General features: G+C 35.1%; 2 protein-coding genes across 2 annotated transcripts; one reads left to right on the top strand and one right to left on the bottom strand.

The window, feature by feature from the left end:
* The first annotated feature begins 4263 nt into the window (after nucleotides 1–4263).
* On the top strand, nucleotides 4264–5297 carry LOC110747898 (uncharacterized). The gene has a single exon (XM_021947966.2). The coding sequence runs from the start codon at nucleotides 4408–4410 to the stop codon at nucleotides 5191–5193; it is 786 nt and encodes a 261-aa protein (XP_021803658.2). The 5' UTR covers nucleotides 4264–4407; the 3' UTR covers nucleotides 5194–5297.
* A 3357-nt stretch (nucleotides 5298–8654) lies between these two features.
* On the bottom strand, nucleotides 8655–9987 carry LOC110758469 (homeobox-leucine zipper protein HAT22-like). Its single transcript, XM_021960341.2, has 3 exons — nucleotides 9543–9987; nucleotides 9302–9381; nucleotides 8655–9187 (listed from the first exon to the last, which is right to left on the bottom strand). Exons 1-3 carry the CDS (start codon nucleotides 9888–9890, stop codon nucleotides 8890–8892), a joined length of 726 nt encoding a protein of 241 aa, XP_021816033.2. The 5' UTR covers nucleotides 9891–9987; the 3' UTR covers nucleotides 8655–8889.
* Nucleotides 9988–15732: the final 5745 nt, after the last annotated feature.

Genomic DNA, 15732 nt, shown 5'->3' with positions numbered 1-15732 from the left:
TCCGAGTGATTCATTTGTGAGAGGACAACTTTGGTGAGATTTGAAGTTACATTTGTGCTTGGTATGATTTTTGAAGTTGTGTGAAAACTGAAATTGGAGAATGAGTTCCATTTGGCCATCACACTACTACACTTGAGCATGTTGTGTTATGAATTTTGCCGCCTTGTGAATAATGTGTAAACTGAGTTTTTCTTGTGAAAACTTTTGAGTCGTTTGCATGAGTTGCTCTCTCCTTAGAAAGTGTTCGGAAAGTTTTGTTTCGAGTCTTGTTTTAATTTCTGTTTTGCTCGAGGACTAGCAAAAGATAAGTTTGGGAAGTTTGTTCGGTTCATTTTTACACATGATTTTTCATGTTATTCACCCACTATTTTGAGTTAGTTCTTGACATTTTATAGCTTTTTACTTCTTTTTTGTGTTTTAATAGGTTTTACCTTGGTTTGTATGAAAATGAGCTAAAAGTGCATTATTTGATATAAATTCTGTTTTTGTTCATTTTCGTAGGTCAACTTCGTGGCCTTGGATCAGCATGTTCCGGTCCTTGGATGAGGTGATGATCTTCATAAGACTTGTTCCAATGGATGTTAACTACAACATATCCAAATTTGAGCTCCATTGGGCAAGTGTAGCCTATCCAGCTGATCGGACAATTGACGCTGGCTCTGGATGTTTGTTTTGGCCCAGTTTTCACCCCCACTTAATAGCATTTTATTTCTACTTGTTACCACACCTTTTGGTAACAATGGATTGCATTTGAGTGGCATTTCCTGAGTCAATTGGAGCCTTGGATTATACCTTAAAACAAGGTTTCATCATTTGCAAGGGGACAATGGGCAATAGCTTTAGAGAAAGAATAAGTTTTATACTAAAAGAAAAGCTGGAAAGGAGGAGAGAGAGAAGTCAAAAGGGATTGCAATCAGATTTGGGGGAGTTTTTGCAACGGGAGAGAGGGTATTCCACCATTCTACACAATTGAGAGCAGATTTTGGAGCTTGGAGCTAGGAGAAAGACAAGGTGCAGTCAAGAAAAGTGGAGAAGAAGACTTCCACCATTGATGATCTTGAAGCTTTCATCATTTTCTGAAAATCTGTAAACTCTTTCTAATTTCATTTTGAATTTGTGTTTGAAATGATTATGAGGAACTAAACTCCATAGCTAGGGCTTAGGTTGAAGCCCTAAACATGATTACCTTATTGTTTTGATGCTTGAGTGTATGAATTTCTAGATGTTGTTGATGAACCCCATTCACTAATTGAATTTTATGATATGTGTTTGCTTCCTTTGCTTAATCACCTTAGGTTGTATGCATGTAGCTAAAGTTGAGAAGTTGTGTAAGATAACCAAGAACACAATTTCTAATTAGCAACAAATGATTGAACTTGTTTAAGTGAGCATCATGTGAATTGGTTTCTTGACAACAATTGATGAATTCCAATTCACCAAATTAATCTATCCTTGATGTGTGTTTTCCTTGATTGATTACCTTTGAAAGCATGCTTCTTGAGGTTGTTGGGATTATGTGTATCTTCATATTTTCCTAAGCAATAGATGGATGGAGTAAGAACCATCCATGTGAATTGGTTTCTTGAATACCTAATGTAAACACCATGCTATTAGGGTTCTTGTGATGTTCATATTCTCTTTGAACTTAATGGGTTTTCCTTGCAATCGAATCGAAGTACGAACCATACCTAGGTTCGGTTATGAGGAGGGCACAAGTATTGTAGCACGAACCATGCACTTTACGTATATTAGAGAGAATCAATGCGTCTTGAGCCACGACCCATGGTCTTGATTGCGAACATCTTCATCAATACATTTAGAGTTCATCACTTGAGTATCCATGAACATGGGTAGAATTGTTTAGGGTGGATTCCGAAACCCTAGTGTTTGTTACATTTTAATTTCACATTTTGATAATTCATCTCTGCCATTCACATTTAAATTCAAAGTCCATTTACTTTCATGCAATAGAAATAGGTCACTTGAACCAAATCAAAAAACCCCCCCAATGTGTGTGTGAGTTGCGTGTTTGACACGTTTTGTGTCTTTGTCACTGAATTTTGTTTGTTTCGTAATTGTTTTGGACTTTTGGTCCGCGTTGTGTTCTTGCATTTTCTGTGCTGATTCCAACCGTATAAAGAACGTGAATTTTGGATAAACGGTTGGAAAGTTATAGGTCAAAAACTGGACAGAGGTCGAAACTGAAAAACAGAGAAACGAATCTGTCCAAATGGTGATAAACGGGTGATAGAAAGTGCTGTTTGTGTTTTTCTTTATTTTCTTGTGTTGTTTCATTTCTTTTATCTTCCTTACTTCATTTTTAGTTTCCAATTTGTATTGTGTTTGTGTGTTGTGTAAAATTAGTGTTCTTTACGTACTCAAATTAGAACTTATAGGAAACCGACAAGTTCTTCGTGGGATCGACCCCGTACTTACATAATCTATACTTCATTAGATTCGTGCACTTGCTGGTATTTTTAATTGGTTGTTTGCACATTAATTTGTGTCCTTTTAGGAATGCAACAATTTTTGGCGCCGTTGCCGGGGAACTGGCACGGTTGCTTATTTGTTTTGTTTGAGTATGTTTAGAGTACTTAGTTTTATTTTTGTTTATTGATTGTTGTTTCATTTTATCTTGATTTATTTTTGTTTCTTTTTCTTACAGGAACATCCGAGGAGTCACCTCCACCATCTCCAATGGCAGCCGCAACTGAAATTGTGGAACTTACTATGTAAGAATACTCCAATAAATTTGTGATGGAAGAAGCAAATGTTTTTGGCTCATTTCATAATGAATTGCCTATGAATGAATATTTCCGACAAACATACAATTCGGAGTGGAGAAATAATTCAAACTTCTGGTGGACCGACAATCCAAATTTTCAACAAGGGTCATATCAACCATATCAAGGCCAACATAATACTTGTCCACCTTATGGTCAACCCCAATATTATAATCCACCACCACTTAGTCAATCTCACCAACCACCTCAAGGACCAACTTTGGAAGAAATTGTTGCTTCAATGGTTAGACACACAGATAGTTTCATCATGCAGAGGAATGACACCCATATGCAGAGGAATGATACCCACATGCAGAAAATGGTTAAGGCCATTGCCAATCTAGAAAATCAAGTGGGGCAAATTGTCACATCTTTGAGTCAAAGGGAAGCTAGGATAATGTCTAGCCAAACAGTGATACAAAATGGGCGTGAGCATGTTCAAGCAGTTACCTTGAGAACTGGTAAGGTAATTGGTGAAATTGATGGTTCTAAAAATTTGATTCACAATGTTGATGAAATGCAGGTTGAGCAAGTGATTGGGCCTAAGGAAAATGATGAAATCAACAAGGGGGAAGATAAACAAGCAGCATCTTCACCTGATTGTGTTGTTTCATTTCTTTTATCTTCCTTACTTCATTTTTAGTTTCCAATTTGTATTGTGTTTGTGTGTTGTGTAAAATTAGTGTTCTTTACGTACTCAAATTAGAACTTATAGGAAACCGACAAGTTCTTCGTGGGATCGACCCCGTACTTACATAATCTATACTTCATTAGATTCGTGCACTTGCGGGTATTTTTAATTGGTTGTTTGCACATTAATTTGTGTCCTTTTAGGAATGCAACACATAGACATTTAACAGCTAGAAATAACATCTCACACACTCCAACCGATGTGTCAAAGCTGATGTGGAATGAAGGCTGAAGATTGAGATGTTATTTTTGACATCCCAAAAGCAAGATGTCAAATGAATATTTTATTATTTTTTCTTTTCTATTCTTTTTAATTAAAAATAAATCAACACTAAAATGTAATAAACTAATAATTTAATTTGACATATCGGGTGGAGTCTAAAGCTGTGTAAGATGTCAAATTGCCACATTAGCCATCAAATTTAAATTTGATGTTTGGTATTTGACATCTCCCTTGGAGATGCTCTTAGGATGTCAAAAATAACATCTCAACCTCCAACCTTCATTCCACATCAGCTTTGACACATCAGATGGAGTGATGTGAGATGTTATTTCTAGCTATTAAATATTTATGTGGCACTTTTGACACATCAGTTGGAAATGCTCTAATATAAATGTTTTTGCTACTTAATTTGCACATGGCACGGAAAAGAGGTGGGTTACTTTACTTTTGTTCTAAAATTCTCCATTTTGCCCCTATAAGGAAAACCAAAAAATAGATTACAAAAACTTGAAAAAATGGAAACCCGAGCTGGCTTGGAAATCTCCTAGTCCTGCTCGGATTTGGAAACACTAACCGACAAAGCTCATGTATAAATAGAGAATTGGCCCCTTCGCAAATCACAGTAAACACACTCTCTTCCTTTCATCATCATCACTGTGAGAAAATCAAAACAGTGATTTTGAAACAAGTTAGGGTTTGAATATTGTAGAGATGGGGGCACGATTGATCTTCCGTTCTTCTACGGAGAAGGAATTGGACTTTCTTCAACTAAGGCAGCAACTCAAACAACGCATCAGAAACAATCATGCCAAGGAGGTGGTGGTGTCTGTTCGTGACTGCTCGATTCATGAGAAGAACAAGTTGCCTTGTGACAACTTCGGATCCTTCTTTGGCCCCTCGCAACATGCCATTGCGCAGAGAGTGATTCAAGAAAGCAAAGCTTTAATGCCGGAGTTAAAGGTTTTGGCATCTAGGGTTTTTCGAAATTCCCAAGACCAGGGTAAAAAGAGCCTCAAGATTCCTGTCGATTTGAAACTCAAGTGTAAAAGCATAAAAGAGTCCCGGGATTACACCTTTTTGTTCTCAGACGATGCCGAAATTCCGGAATCTTCCAAAGGAGAATCTGGACTTGGTAAAGATTCTGCACCAAAGCCAAGTGAAGAAAGCAATCCGGGTTTCGGCGGGATAAGAAGAGGTTCTGAGAGAGATTTGAAGACTGTAAGAAAGCAAAATCCGGAAGAGAAAGAGAGGCCAAAGAAGCCTTCTTGTGTGATGAAGGAGAAGGAGAGACATCGTAAGCGCTTTAGGGTGGAGGAGGATGAGGAAGAGGATGATGATAGTGTGATGGTGTCCACCTTTGATGACATTCTAAGAGAGGAGAGAAAAAGTGAACAAATTGGCAGGAAGGAGGATGAAAAAGAGCGGCTATTGATTCAGCAAGAAGAGAAGCAGGCTAGGTTGAGAAAAGCAAAGAAGCTGAGAGCATCCAAAAACTGATGTCGCATGTTTGATTAGGGAATTCAGAATTAAGATTTTTTGGTGCTTTAATTGTCAATGTAATTAAATTGTCTAGTTGATGAATAAAAGAGTATTGAGTTTTATTTTTGAAATTAATAGGATGAATTGCAAATACTTAACAGAAAAAAAGAAAAAAAAAGAGCCTTGAATATATAGAGTTGGGTTTGGTAACCACCCCTACATATGTTATGTAGTTTAATTAGCATAAAACCCAGATCATGGGGATTAGGAGGCTCTTTATTCATTTAATCTGGTAATTAGGAGGCTTGCCAACTATTTTGGCTATGTCTACAGTCAAATAATTTTGAAGAAAATGATGAGCTCTATAACTTTCTTTTTCGTCAATTATTTCACCTTCTTACTGCACAAATTAATGATTTTTCTGTTCATTAGACATGCGGTACATGTTTTTATAAGGCAGCCCCTATGAGTTTTTATACCTACTAATTCAATATAAAGCCTAGCTACAATTCACATAGACTTCTATTTAAGTTGCAGTTTTTTTTTTCAAGGACAACAATCCAACATTGAATTTAATGCCCTAGTAGTAGTACAATTCATATAGACTTTAATTACTGTTTCACCCCTTAAAAGATAGTTCCGAATTCCATCTTGCTCTTCAAAATCAATTTAACCCACTTTTTTCATAAACTCGCTTTTTAATTTGTCGCTCAGTATATCGTCACATTGTCCCTCGCTATAAACTCAATTTTGTCTCTTTGATTTTTCTTCTTCTTTAGAATTGAATGTAATAGCCTTCGCCATAAATTTTAAATTTTTTTAATATTGAAGTGTTTATTTATATAATTTATTTGTCTTGAATGATAAATTTTTAGTTAACTTGGACGTGTTAATTCTTCGTGTGTTTTCATCCCTAGGTTAAATAAAATTATATCCTATTGATAACTCTTGACTCCAACTTCTAATAAATTTAGAGTGCTGCTATTTCCACCCCCTTGTCCTATTTTCCCACCCACCTTATCTTCAAAATTTTAAAAACAAAATTACCTCTTTGTAAAATGACTTATGACACCCTGTCTTATTTCTCGTAACCCACCTATTCCCCCCTCATCCCTGTCAAACACCACCCACGGGACCAAACTTGAAGCTCAATTTGCAGTCCCTACAGTACAAAGCCATTGACCCACAAAGAAGTTGTGGCAATTGATATTAGGGTCGATAGAAAGGAAGAAATCAAAACTAAAATTGAACTTTTCAATGACACGTATCACCCTCCTCTGCACCATAAACTGAATCGCATACTGGGCTAGTTTCTTTCTTTCCAAATTCAACTGCAACATTAACCCATTTATTACAAATGAACTACGAATCTTTTTTAATATTTTTGTGAAACTAAAAATAAATAATTTTAAAGGAAATAAAAAATTGAGTTAGGAATAATTCTTACTGCTAAGTAGTCTACTCTCAGCCATGGAAACCATCATATATATATATATATGTAATTTTTCTATGTTTTTAGTAAGAACTCTGTTTAGTGTCTAGGTAATGAGATTCGACAACACTGCACAACAATATTTATAGGTAGAGATGGTATATGTCTAGTTACAAGCCGGCCTGTACAATGTCACATGTTGTTTTTCAGGAATTTTTCTGGAATTGTGATTGAAGAAAGGAATTGGAAGAAGAATAGGAAGAGGTCGTTGGGTTTGTTTGGGTTTTTTGTTTTAATTTTTTGTTTGATTTCTAGGTTTTACTTGAATTAATAATTAAATGGTATTTTAGGAATAATGATGGGTGGAAAGATAGGATTGTGTTTTTTCAAATTTACATGGTGGGTGGGAAGATAAGGTGGGTGGAGAAATAGAACAAGGGGGTGGAAATAGCAGCACTCTAAATTTAACGTTTTTGCTAGGTTTGGTGGCTTAAAATTTCATCCCTAGGTTAAAGTAACTTTAGAGAGTAGGATGATCTTTGTTGTAAAAAATAGAAAATAAAATTCTTAACTTCTTCTTTGTTGCTGTTTTTAGTCTGTTTTGACTTTGAGTAAATTTCTCAAATTATGGTTGGGAAATATAAATGCTTTCGCTATACTTAATTTGCACACCCAAAAGAGGTGGGGTTACTGTAATACAACTGTTACATTGAAGACTTCAAGTCATAAGTGAGAATGCAAAAGTAATTATTATCTTGTGAATTTTTTATTTATCATGATGTGTGCCATTTGTTTTTGTTTGCTGTTTGAGGTGCACTTTCATTGTCAAATACGTGGTGTCTATGATAGTTATTCAGTTTATTGACATTTTAAAAAATAAATAAAAGCGATACTAGAAAAGGGGAAATCGAAGAAAGTGCTACAATTTATTGATTTTTTTTAAGATGCATCATCTATACTAGGTTAGTATAGTATAGGACAATCCATCATTGCATTTGAGAGTTTAATTTCTTGATCACAATATTCTTTTCATCATTTAAACTTATTAAGAATTGAATTAATGTTTTCAGATAATATAAAAAAAAGAATCTAATTAAAGTTTCTACTGTTTGTCTAGGAAGTCTTGAGTAATAAATTAACCCACCGTTACTTTTCCAAAATTTATTTTTTTCCACTTTATCATAATAAAGTACAGGATAAATAGAATGCAATGGACGTTATGGGTCCTTGATAGTTTGTGAATTATTTTCCTCATGAGCACAAAGTAATCAAATTTGGTAAAGTTCCATAAAAAAATTAACGACTGCACCAGTAACTCCAGACAACTCTTGACTCATCATCTTGGTTAATATTCAACGGAAAATATTTGATTCCTTACCCTTACTTGAAAGAAGTCATTCCTCCACTAACGGAGTCTAATTCAGTGGAAAAAGGATCTTGACTTGCAGACCAGTGGTCTCAAATTCAAACCCCATGACACCTTGATAGTGTGTGTGAGAAAACCCGCCCTCTCCTAATATCGCTTGTATTATGAGAAAAAAAAAAGTAGTTGATTTCGCACTCCTCTTTTGTCCACTTACACACCATTCTTTGCTATAATACAAAGTATTGAAAAACAAAAGGGAGTGTAAGTGGACAAAAGAGAGTGTAAGTGGACAAAATGAGAATGGGAAAATCATCACTAAAAAAAAGGCATTCCTCCTTACTTTACCAGAAAATCGTAGTTCGATATGTGCAGATTTTATGTATCACTGAGTTCTTGAGGAATATATATATATATAATATAATATAATATGTGAATGCATAGTTTGGTCATAAATGGAGATCATATAAAAATCATAATTAACAATGTGAATTGAAAAATTAAATACCATAGATAACAAAAAAGAAGATTGATTGAAAGAGACATATCCTCATTTCCTAGAATGATTAGAGAACAGAAAAAAACATGCCAAAAGAATATCAATACCAAGATCCTATACCTTACAATTGTGCTTGTGAGGGAGTTGATATGGTAAAGAAAAAAAAAGAAGGTGCATGCAAATCAAATACATCCTTGTAAAGGAAATTATAATATAACATTAATTCTTTTTCTAGCTACCCTATTTTCTAATTAGCAGAACACTTGGACCCCCCCTCTTTGGAAACACATGTATTCAATTTAGTCATGTGGGTAGTTGTTGATTGATCAAAATGATCAATGCTTTTGTTGCTTAATTTCTTGCACTTGTATATAAAGTTATGGTTATGGCTATGCAGCTATAGCCTCCAAATCTCTCTAGTTAATTTGTACCGTCAAAGCCGCCCTGCAATTTATTACTCTTCCGGACCACATTGAGATCTTCTGTGTTCTTTGCAGCTGCTTGGTTATGGTGATGAGCTTCTACCATCCTCTCACAAGATGGACACATTGAAAGCATTGCAGCCTTTGGGATTTGAATGTACAATGGCGATGCCTCATTCTTGTTTAACGATTTTAGCTCCTGCAATTCTTTCTTCAACCTACGATTCTCATCGCCAAGACTTTCGCAGCATTTCTTCCAGAAGTCGCAGTCTACTTCTGTTTGTTTCAACTTTGTCCTGCAATATATGGATATTCGTTGGTTTAATTTGTCGTGTCTATAGACAATATATATAACATGTCAGACTGTTTGACACTGTTTGACAAGAGAGCGTTTTGCTCAGACGAGTCACCTTGCTCTTCTGTTCTGAAACCAAACTTCGACTTGTCTTGGCTTCAGATTCAATTGCTCAGCAAGTGACAGTTTCCGGGCCTACATAATTTAGTCCCAATATTAATTAAAAACTAAAATTTTAAACAAATAAATAAGGAACTAAAATATATATGTAGCAGTTCTTGACAATCTCTAGTTAATTAGAGGTTAAGCTAAATCAAGAGCATGCCTAAATCTCAGCTGAAATGAAAGATGTGTACCGGATTAAGGGTGCTGTGGCGGCTGAAGCTTTCTTCCAGCAAGGTGGATTGCTCTTTTGTGAGCCTCAGTTTCTTTCTCACACCATTTTTGTTGTTCATGATAATACTCTTGTTATTTGTACCAATACTTCTCTCACTTTCTTCATCTTCATCCATTACCCTCAAACTCGATCGATTCTCCATGTGATCACCCAAGCTAGCAACCTCCTGTTTTGGGCAAAGCGCAAATGAGAGGTCTAAGCAAACCAAAGGATTTTCCTTCTTTCTCATCTCTTGCCTTGAAGCATATTCACCCATACCAAGTCCAAGAGCTAGCTTTGTGTTGCATGCTTCCTCATCACCACCCATGTTTCAGAATTGAGAGAGAGAGAGAGAGAGAGAGAGAGAGAGATGAATATAATTGTGAAATGGGAAAGAGGGGTTTTGATAGAGATTTTATTGTGGGAGTTGAATTTCAATCAGTTATTAGTCATAATATTTTTGATTGAGGAATTACACCAAATGACCCGTTTTAATGTACCAATGAAAGGTAGAGTATATTAATATTATTATGATAGAATAAAGGAATGCGTTAAAATTTTTGACTCCTTTTAGGAAACCAGAACCTCCTCCAAATTTCAATATGCCACATTTTGTTTTGACTTTAGGACTTCCATGGCGTAATGATCACCGGGACTTTTCTTTCTCTTCCACAAAGTTGACTTCTCATAACAACAATTTATAGTCTTTTCTTGGTCCAACTTCTTGTTCTAAATACTCATGTCCACTCACAAATAAAAAATAAAAATTAAATAACGCTTATCCAATAATTTGCAGAATTTCGGTTCCCCCACCGAACACATTGAGAGATTCAGACGTTTAGAAACACTAAAAAGTGCAAGTGCCATTCCTCCAACTCGGGTCAATCTTTTAGAAAACTCCTTCAACCCACCATTATTATTTTCTATTTTTTTTAAATCAATAAACAACATCACAAAGAAGATTCTCGATCTTATAAATCACAATGTAATCTAGACGTGTAGCTGAAGAAGTATGATTGTATTTAGCCATAATATCTGCCACTTAATTAGATACAAGATAGGCGTGTTGTATCGCAGGGCCGGCCTTGGGGGTAGATGAGAAGGGCCTTGGCCATGGGCCTCCAATTAAGAGGGCCCCAATTTATATATATATATATAATATTGTCCAACTTTAAAAATAAAAAACAGTCAGCGATGAAATTAAATGAGGAAGGCGATTCCTCTTCCCAGAAGCTCTTCTTTTCCCACGCAGCCAACAGCAGCGCCTCTCCTAGTTCGTTTCTCCATGGAACTCTATTTAATCCACTGATCTCTTAATAATCCACCACCATATTTTTCTCTGTTTTCCCCATCTCCCTTCAATCCATATCCATTATTTTCAATTTCTCTTATCTCTCTTTTCGCATATCATATTGTAACCGTAAGAATCAATTTCACACTAAAAAGCTCACAAATTGTCTTTGAGATTGATGGTGACCAAGAGGGGAGGAGCATGAGAAATTGAAAAGGTAATCAGATTTATAATTTTTTCTTTATATTTGTTCCTACCCAACAAACTATTGTTTCAATTTCCAATAGGAATAAAACACATAGAGATATGGAGTGGTAATCAGATTTATGAATACTTGATTGAATTGCATGTATCTTATCATTGCAGATGTACATGAATCAGGTGGAGGTACGGAGTGGGGTTTCTCAAATTTTAGTTTCAACACAACTAGCCTAAATAAAGCTCTGCAAGATTGAAGCTTTTTTATATAAGCTTTAACCAGGTTTTATTGCTCTTTGTTTGCTGCTTAAGGGAAAGGGTAGTATTTTGAACAAATACTTGGTTTTAATGTATCTTTTGAGAATACAAATTACCAATTTCAGGGACATGTTCCCATAATTGGTTGCTAAAATGTTGGTTTGTAAATTTGTAATTTGCTTCATGATATTAAATATCTAATCTGAATTTTTTTTTACAGAGATATGTCATATTATAATGCATACTACTTTTTTTATTCACGCACTCTACGTGCTACGTAAAATCATTTTATTTGTTATTTTTTCGCAATTGTATACTAAGGAAAGGGGCCTCATTTAGTTTATCGCCTAGGGCCACCCAAAAGTCAGGGCCAGCCTGTTGTATCGTAGTTAAAAATCTTCTAATTTTGTCAACTAAGTTGTGTTTGCCTACAGTTTAGATGACCAGAAGCTTCATATTCATATATAGGTTGGCATATTGTAAGAATGATCTTTGAACTGTAACCTATAGGATTTGATGAAAAATCTAAATGAGATCGTTAAACTACATTGCATGTGGCTGGGTGGGCGGAGGACATCGCACATTTCTTGAAGTGCGAATATAGTCACGATGAACTACGTATCATCTTGACTAAAAGTTAGTCAAACAGAAAACCATCTTGTATAGTTATCAAATAAATAAACTCAATGTGCTTGATTAAGCTAAAATAATGATGATGATGATGATGAAAATAAAATATTTGCTAATCGATTTTCAATTAGTTGTTTTTTAGCGGATATGGTTCTGATTAAAGAGGGATGGGAACAAAATAGACAATAATTCGGAAAAAAGAAAATGGTTATATATATATACATAAATTCTCCTATGCGGACATCTGCACATTATTATTGTGCGGACGCCATGTCTCTTTTCTATTATCCCTCCTTGCTTTCCTCCCTATTTACAATGACATCCACACAATACTAAAATGCAGACATCTGGATGAGAGAATAGCTGATATATATATATATGGTTTGTAATTTATATATACATAAATCTTTGACATGATTAGTCATTTTATTTCTATCAGAAAAGTGCGGCAATAATGTCATAATAACTGGAACGGCTCTACGCAGCAGCATGTTTTCATATTAGGGATGCGCCCGTCAGCCTAACTTTAAAGTTAACACATCATGACTTAATAGGGAGGGAGGCTACTAAGTAAGGGTTGCTCATTAAGTGATTGTGATAAGTATACTTGATCCTGCTGAGTCATATACGTACATGTCCTCTTCAACATTGTGGTCATCAAAAGAAGGTGCTTAGTGAGCTAATCATGGGTTAATTGGGCTGCTTACTCATCTGTTGAGGTGCGATTTCGTTAATCAGTTGGTTACTTAACTAACACATTGTTGTTAGGGTTCTTTAGTTTGGAAACTTAGTCAGGAAGTGATGTTGAATGTATTGATTTGTTCTTCTTAGAAATAAAGTTCATTTTCTCTGTATAAAACAAGGGGTTCTAACATTGGTATCAAATGAGTTCCCTAGCTTTCCTTCTTGTGTATGATTTGTCAATACGTCATGGAAGCTACTTTTTTACAAAATTGAAGCCCTCATGGCTAAAATCTTGGAGCGTTCAAGACTTTTCCATCACAACCTTTCTTTGGATCTGAAGCATGATCAGCTATGCACGGCAGTTGTCAATCACGATGACTTGTTGTTGCCTAATAATAATGACATTGATGAAATTCTGAATCTGTGTAAACTCAACTTTTCAAGATTGTCCACCTGTTATAAGAGCTTGTGATTTTATTTTTCTTTCATAAAAGGCACCAAAACTTATAAATACAAATCAAAATTATATATTACCATGACCACACATGGTAGAGCTTGTCAACCCCTGCTATCGCGATTTGTACCGTAGTGTAATGAGAAAAAAAATACCAAACACATATGTATTGTAGCGTCAAAAATGTGTTGTATACGTATACGAACACGAGGGATATAAGAAAATTGCAGTGTTTCATATACCCTAAACCCTTCACCAACATCCCCAATATTGCAACTGCATCAATATCATCATCACAAAATGTGTAAGCAGTTACGATTTTTGTCGTTGACAATCCATATATATGTGTTTCTAGCTTTCTATTGAAATTGATTGTGTGGTATTATTACTCTCTACTATGTCCGATGAAGTTTTCAATATGTATTTCTAATTAGCTATTGGTGGTTCTATACTTCGATGTCTGCTTTGGATGTTGAAACTAGCAAATTAATATCTATAAATCATATAGCCACGCGGCTATACTCGGTTTTTTCTAATTTTTTTTAAAATAGTACAGCCGGTTGGCTTTACTTATTTGACACGTGGCGCCTAGCGCTGGGTTTTTTTAATATATATATCGTATAGCCGGGCGGCTATACCTGGTTTTTAAAGATTTAATTTTTAAAAATAGTATAGCCGTCCGGCCAGGTGGCACTAATCGCTGGGCGAGCCTCTTTTGTTTTTTATAAATAGTATAGCCGCGCGGCTATACCCGTTCCACCTAAAAATTAGTATAGCCGTGCGGCTATACATTTTCAGAATTTTTTTTTTTTAAACCCAGCAAATTTTGCCGCCACAGACCTATGGTGACGAACCTTCGTCGGGAGAGGTTTTATTTTATTTTTATTTTATTTTAATTATTTTCTTTACTTTTGTTTTACTAGCCAACTTCTTTAATTTAATATAGGTAATTAAGTAATATCTTAGCCTTTTCGAATTACCTTAATTAGTAATTATGTTTTAATTATTATTTATTTAGTGAATATTTAAATATGTTAAAGATAATTAAATTTCTCCAGAGCCCAAGAGCCGCGCAACTGTACTCTGTATATATATAGTGGGATCCATTTTTTCCCAATTTCCGTTTATCGATAAGAGTTGTTTATAGCATTATCCATTACTATTAGGAATGTGCTTTCAAAACAAATCACTACCATATTATGGGATTTGATGAGGGAGAAAGGTCATATCTGGATTTTTAATTTGTAGAAAAATTCTACAGCAGCCAGGGTTTGTATATATATGCTTTACGAACACTTCTTTAAACCATGATCTCCTCCTAAATGAGATCACTCATTTTCCCAAACAATCTTCTGTAATTTGATTTAGTTTCCTAATAGTTTGACTTTGGGAATTTATATTGCATTAAATTATTTCCTTATTAGCTGCTGTAAACTGTGTATATATGTAAAGGCTTATTACTAAAGTTTATGTTGAAAATGTATTTCATTCTTAATTATTACATTTTATATTTAAAAAATTATTCACGATTGACTACTTGAGTTTGCACAGCTTGAAGATCATGTTACATATAATCAGGCCAGCTTCTTATTATTATAACTTGAGCTGGACTACTTAAATTTGGGCTGTCAAATGATAAAACTAAAACGTCCATTTGATTGCTGGTGAACCACAGCGGTTAATCTGAGATCGCGCCGAGATGGATTTGCATCAGAGAGCAGTCTCACTACTGTTAGACAAATTTGATCAGGTATTCTTGTTTAAAAGGTGTAAAATTGATAGCCAACGGAATCTAGTCCAGTGAAAACGGACTTGAAGTTACAGATCAATGGTATCACGTTTGAACCCCCATGACACCTTATTAAACTAATGCGTGTGTTAGAAATCCCCTCTCCATTGTAGCATAAACTATTACTTGTATTTTATATATATAAAAAAGTGTAAAATTGATGAGTAAATGTTGTACAAATAGCATTATTCGTTATTTATCAAACTAATGACTCAGGTAGACTCCCTCCTTGGACTTTATGTGAGAGTTTTTCCATCAGACCCTACCAAAAGGGCCACAGATTTGATCTTAAATTGACAGACACTTCTCGATCAAAGCCTAAAATCAATGCACCAAGCTTTTAGACCCATGATCCATAGCCACTACAAAATCTTAGTAAAGAATCTGTACCAGGTCTTGCGATTTGTGGAGAATCTCTGATGGGTTTAGGCAACTCTTTGCCTAAAGAAATAAATATGAAAGCTCATATTGAAATCTACACTCTGCAGGAAGTAAAAATGGTACACCGATTGTTTGGTAAAAGCTAATTTTTTTTCAAAAATGAAATATAAACTGGAAATATGAATGATGAAACGACACCAAGGGCCAGGGATTGATTTGATAACAAAACCATCAGAAATTGCATCTTGAAAAACAAAAACAAAAGCAAAAAAAGATGCCTTCAACAATCAAAATATTGAGAGAGTGGGGGCAAGAGGCAAAGAGTGACATGACCAAAAATAGCCGTTATTGATGAGGACAAAACATGGATGATGATTCAATCGTGAGTGGCTTTGTTTGTTATGAAACACAAACGTGAACTAAGTTCTCTCTCTTTACGTGCCTGCCTGCCCCGCAACACCAGAGGGAAAAAGGACTTACTTTTC

The sequence above is a fragment of the Prunus avium genome, chromosome 1 (genome assembly GCF_965620075.1).
Source record: "Prunus avium chromosome 1, drPruAviu1.hap1.1, whole genome shotgun sequence".
Taxonomy (NCBI): domain Eukaryota; kingdom Viridiplantae; phylum Streptophyta; class Magnoliopsida; order Rosales; family Rosaceae; genus Prunus; species Prunus avium.
This window is presented reverse-complemented; position numbering and strand designations above follow the sequence as displayed.

What these genes read in the sequence shown, in the direction of transcription:
- LOC110758469 (XM_021960341.2), bottom strand. Translation starts at nt 9,890, where the DNA reads ATGGGTGGTGATGAGGAAGCATGCAACACAAAGCTAGCTCTTGGACTT. An exon ending in GCCACAGCACCCTTAATCCG is followed by an intron (nt 9,382 to 9,542) that starts GTACACATCTTT and finishes TAAATTATGTAG; the next exon opens with GCCCGGAAACTGTCACTTGC. An exon ending in TTTCAGAACAGAAGAGCAAG is followed by an intron (nt 9,188 to 9,301) that starts GTGACTCGTCTG and finishes CATATATTGCAG; the next exon opens with GACAAAGTTGAAACAAACAG.
- LOC110747898 (XM_021947966.2), top strand. Translation starts at nt 4,408, where the DNA reads ATGGGGGCACGATTGATCTTCCGTTCTTCTACGGAGAAGGAATTGGAC.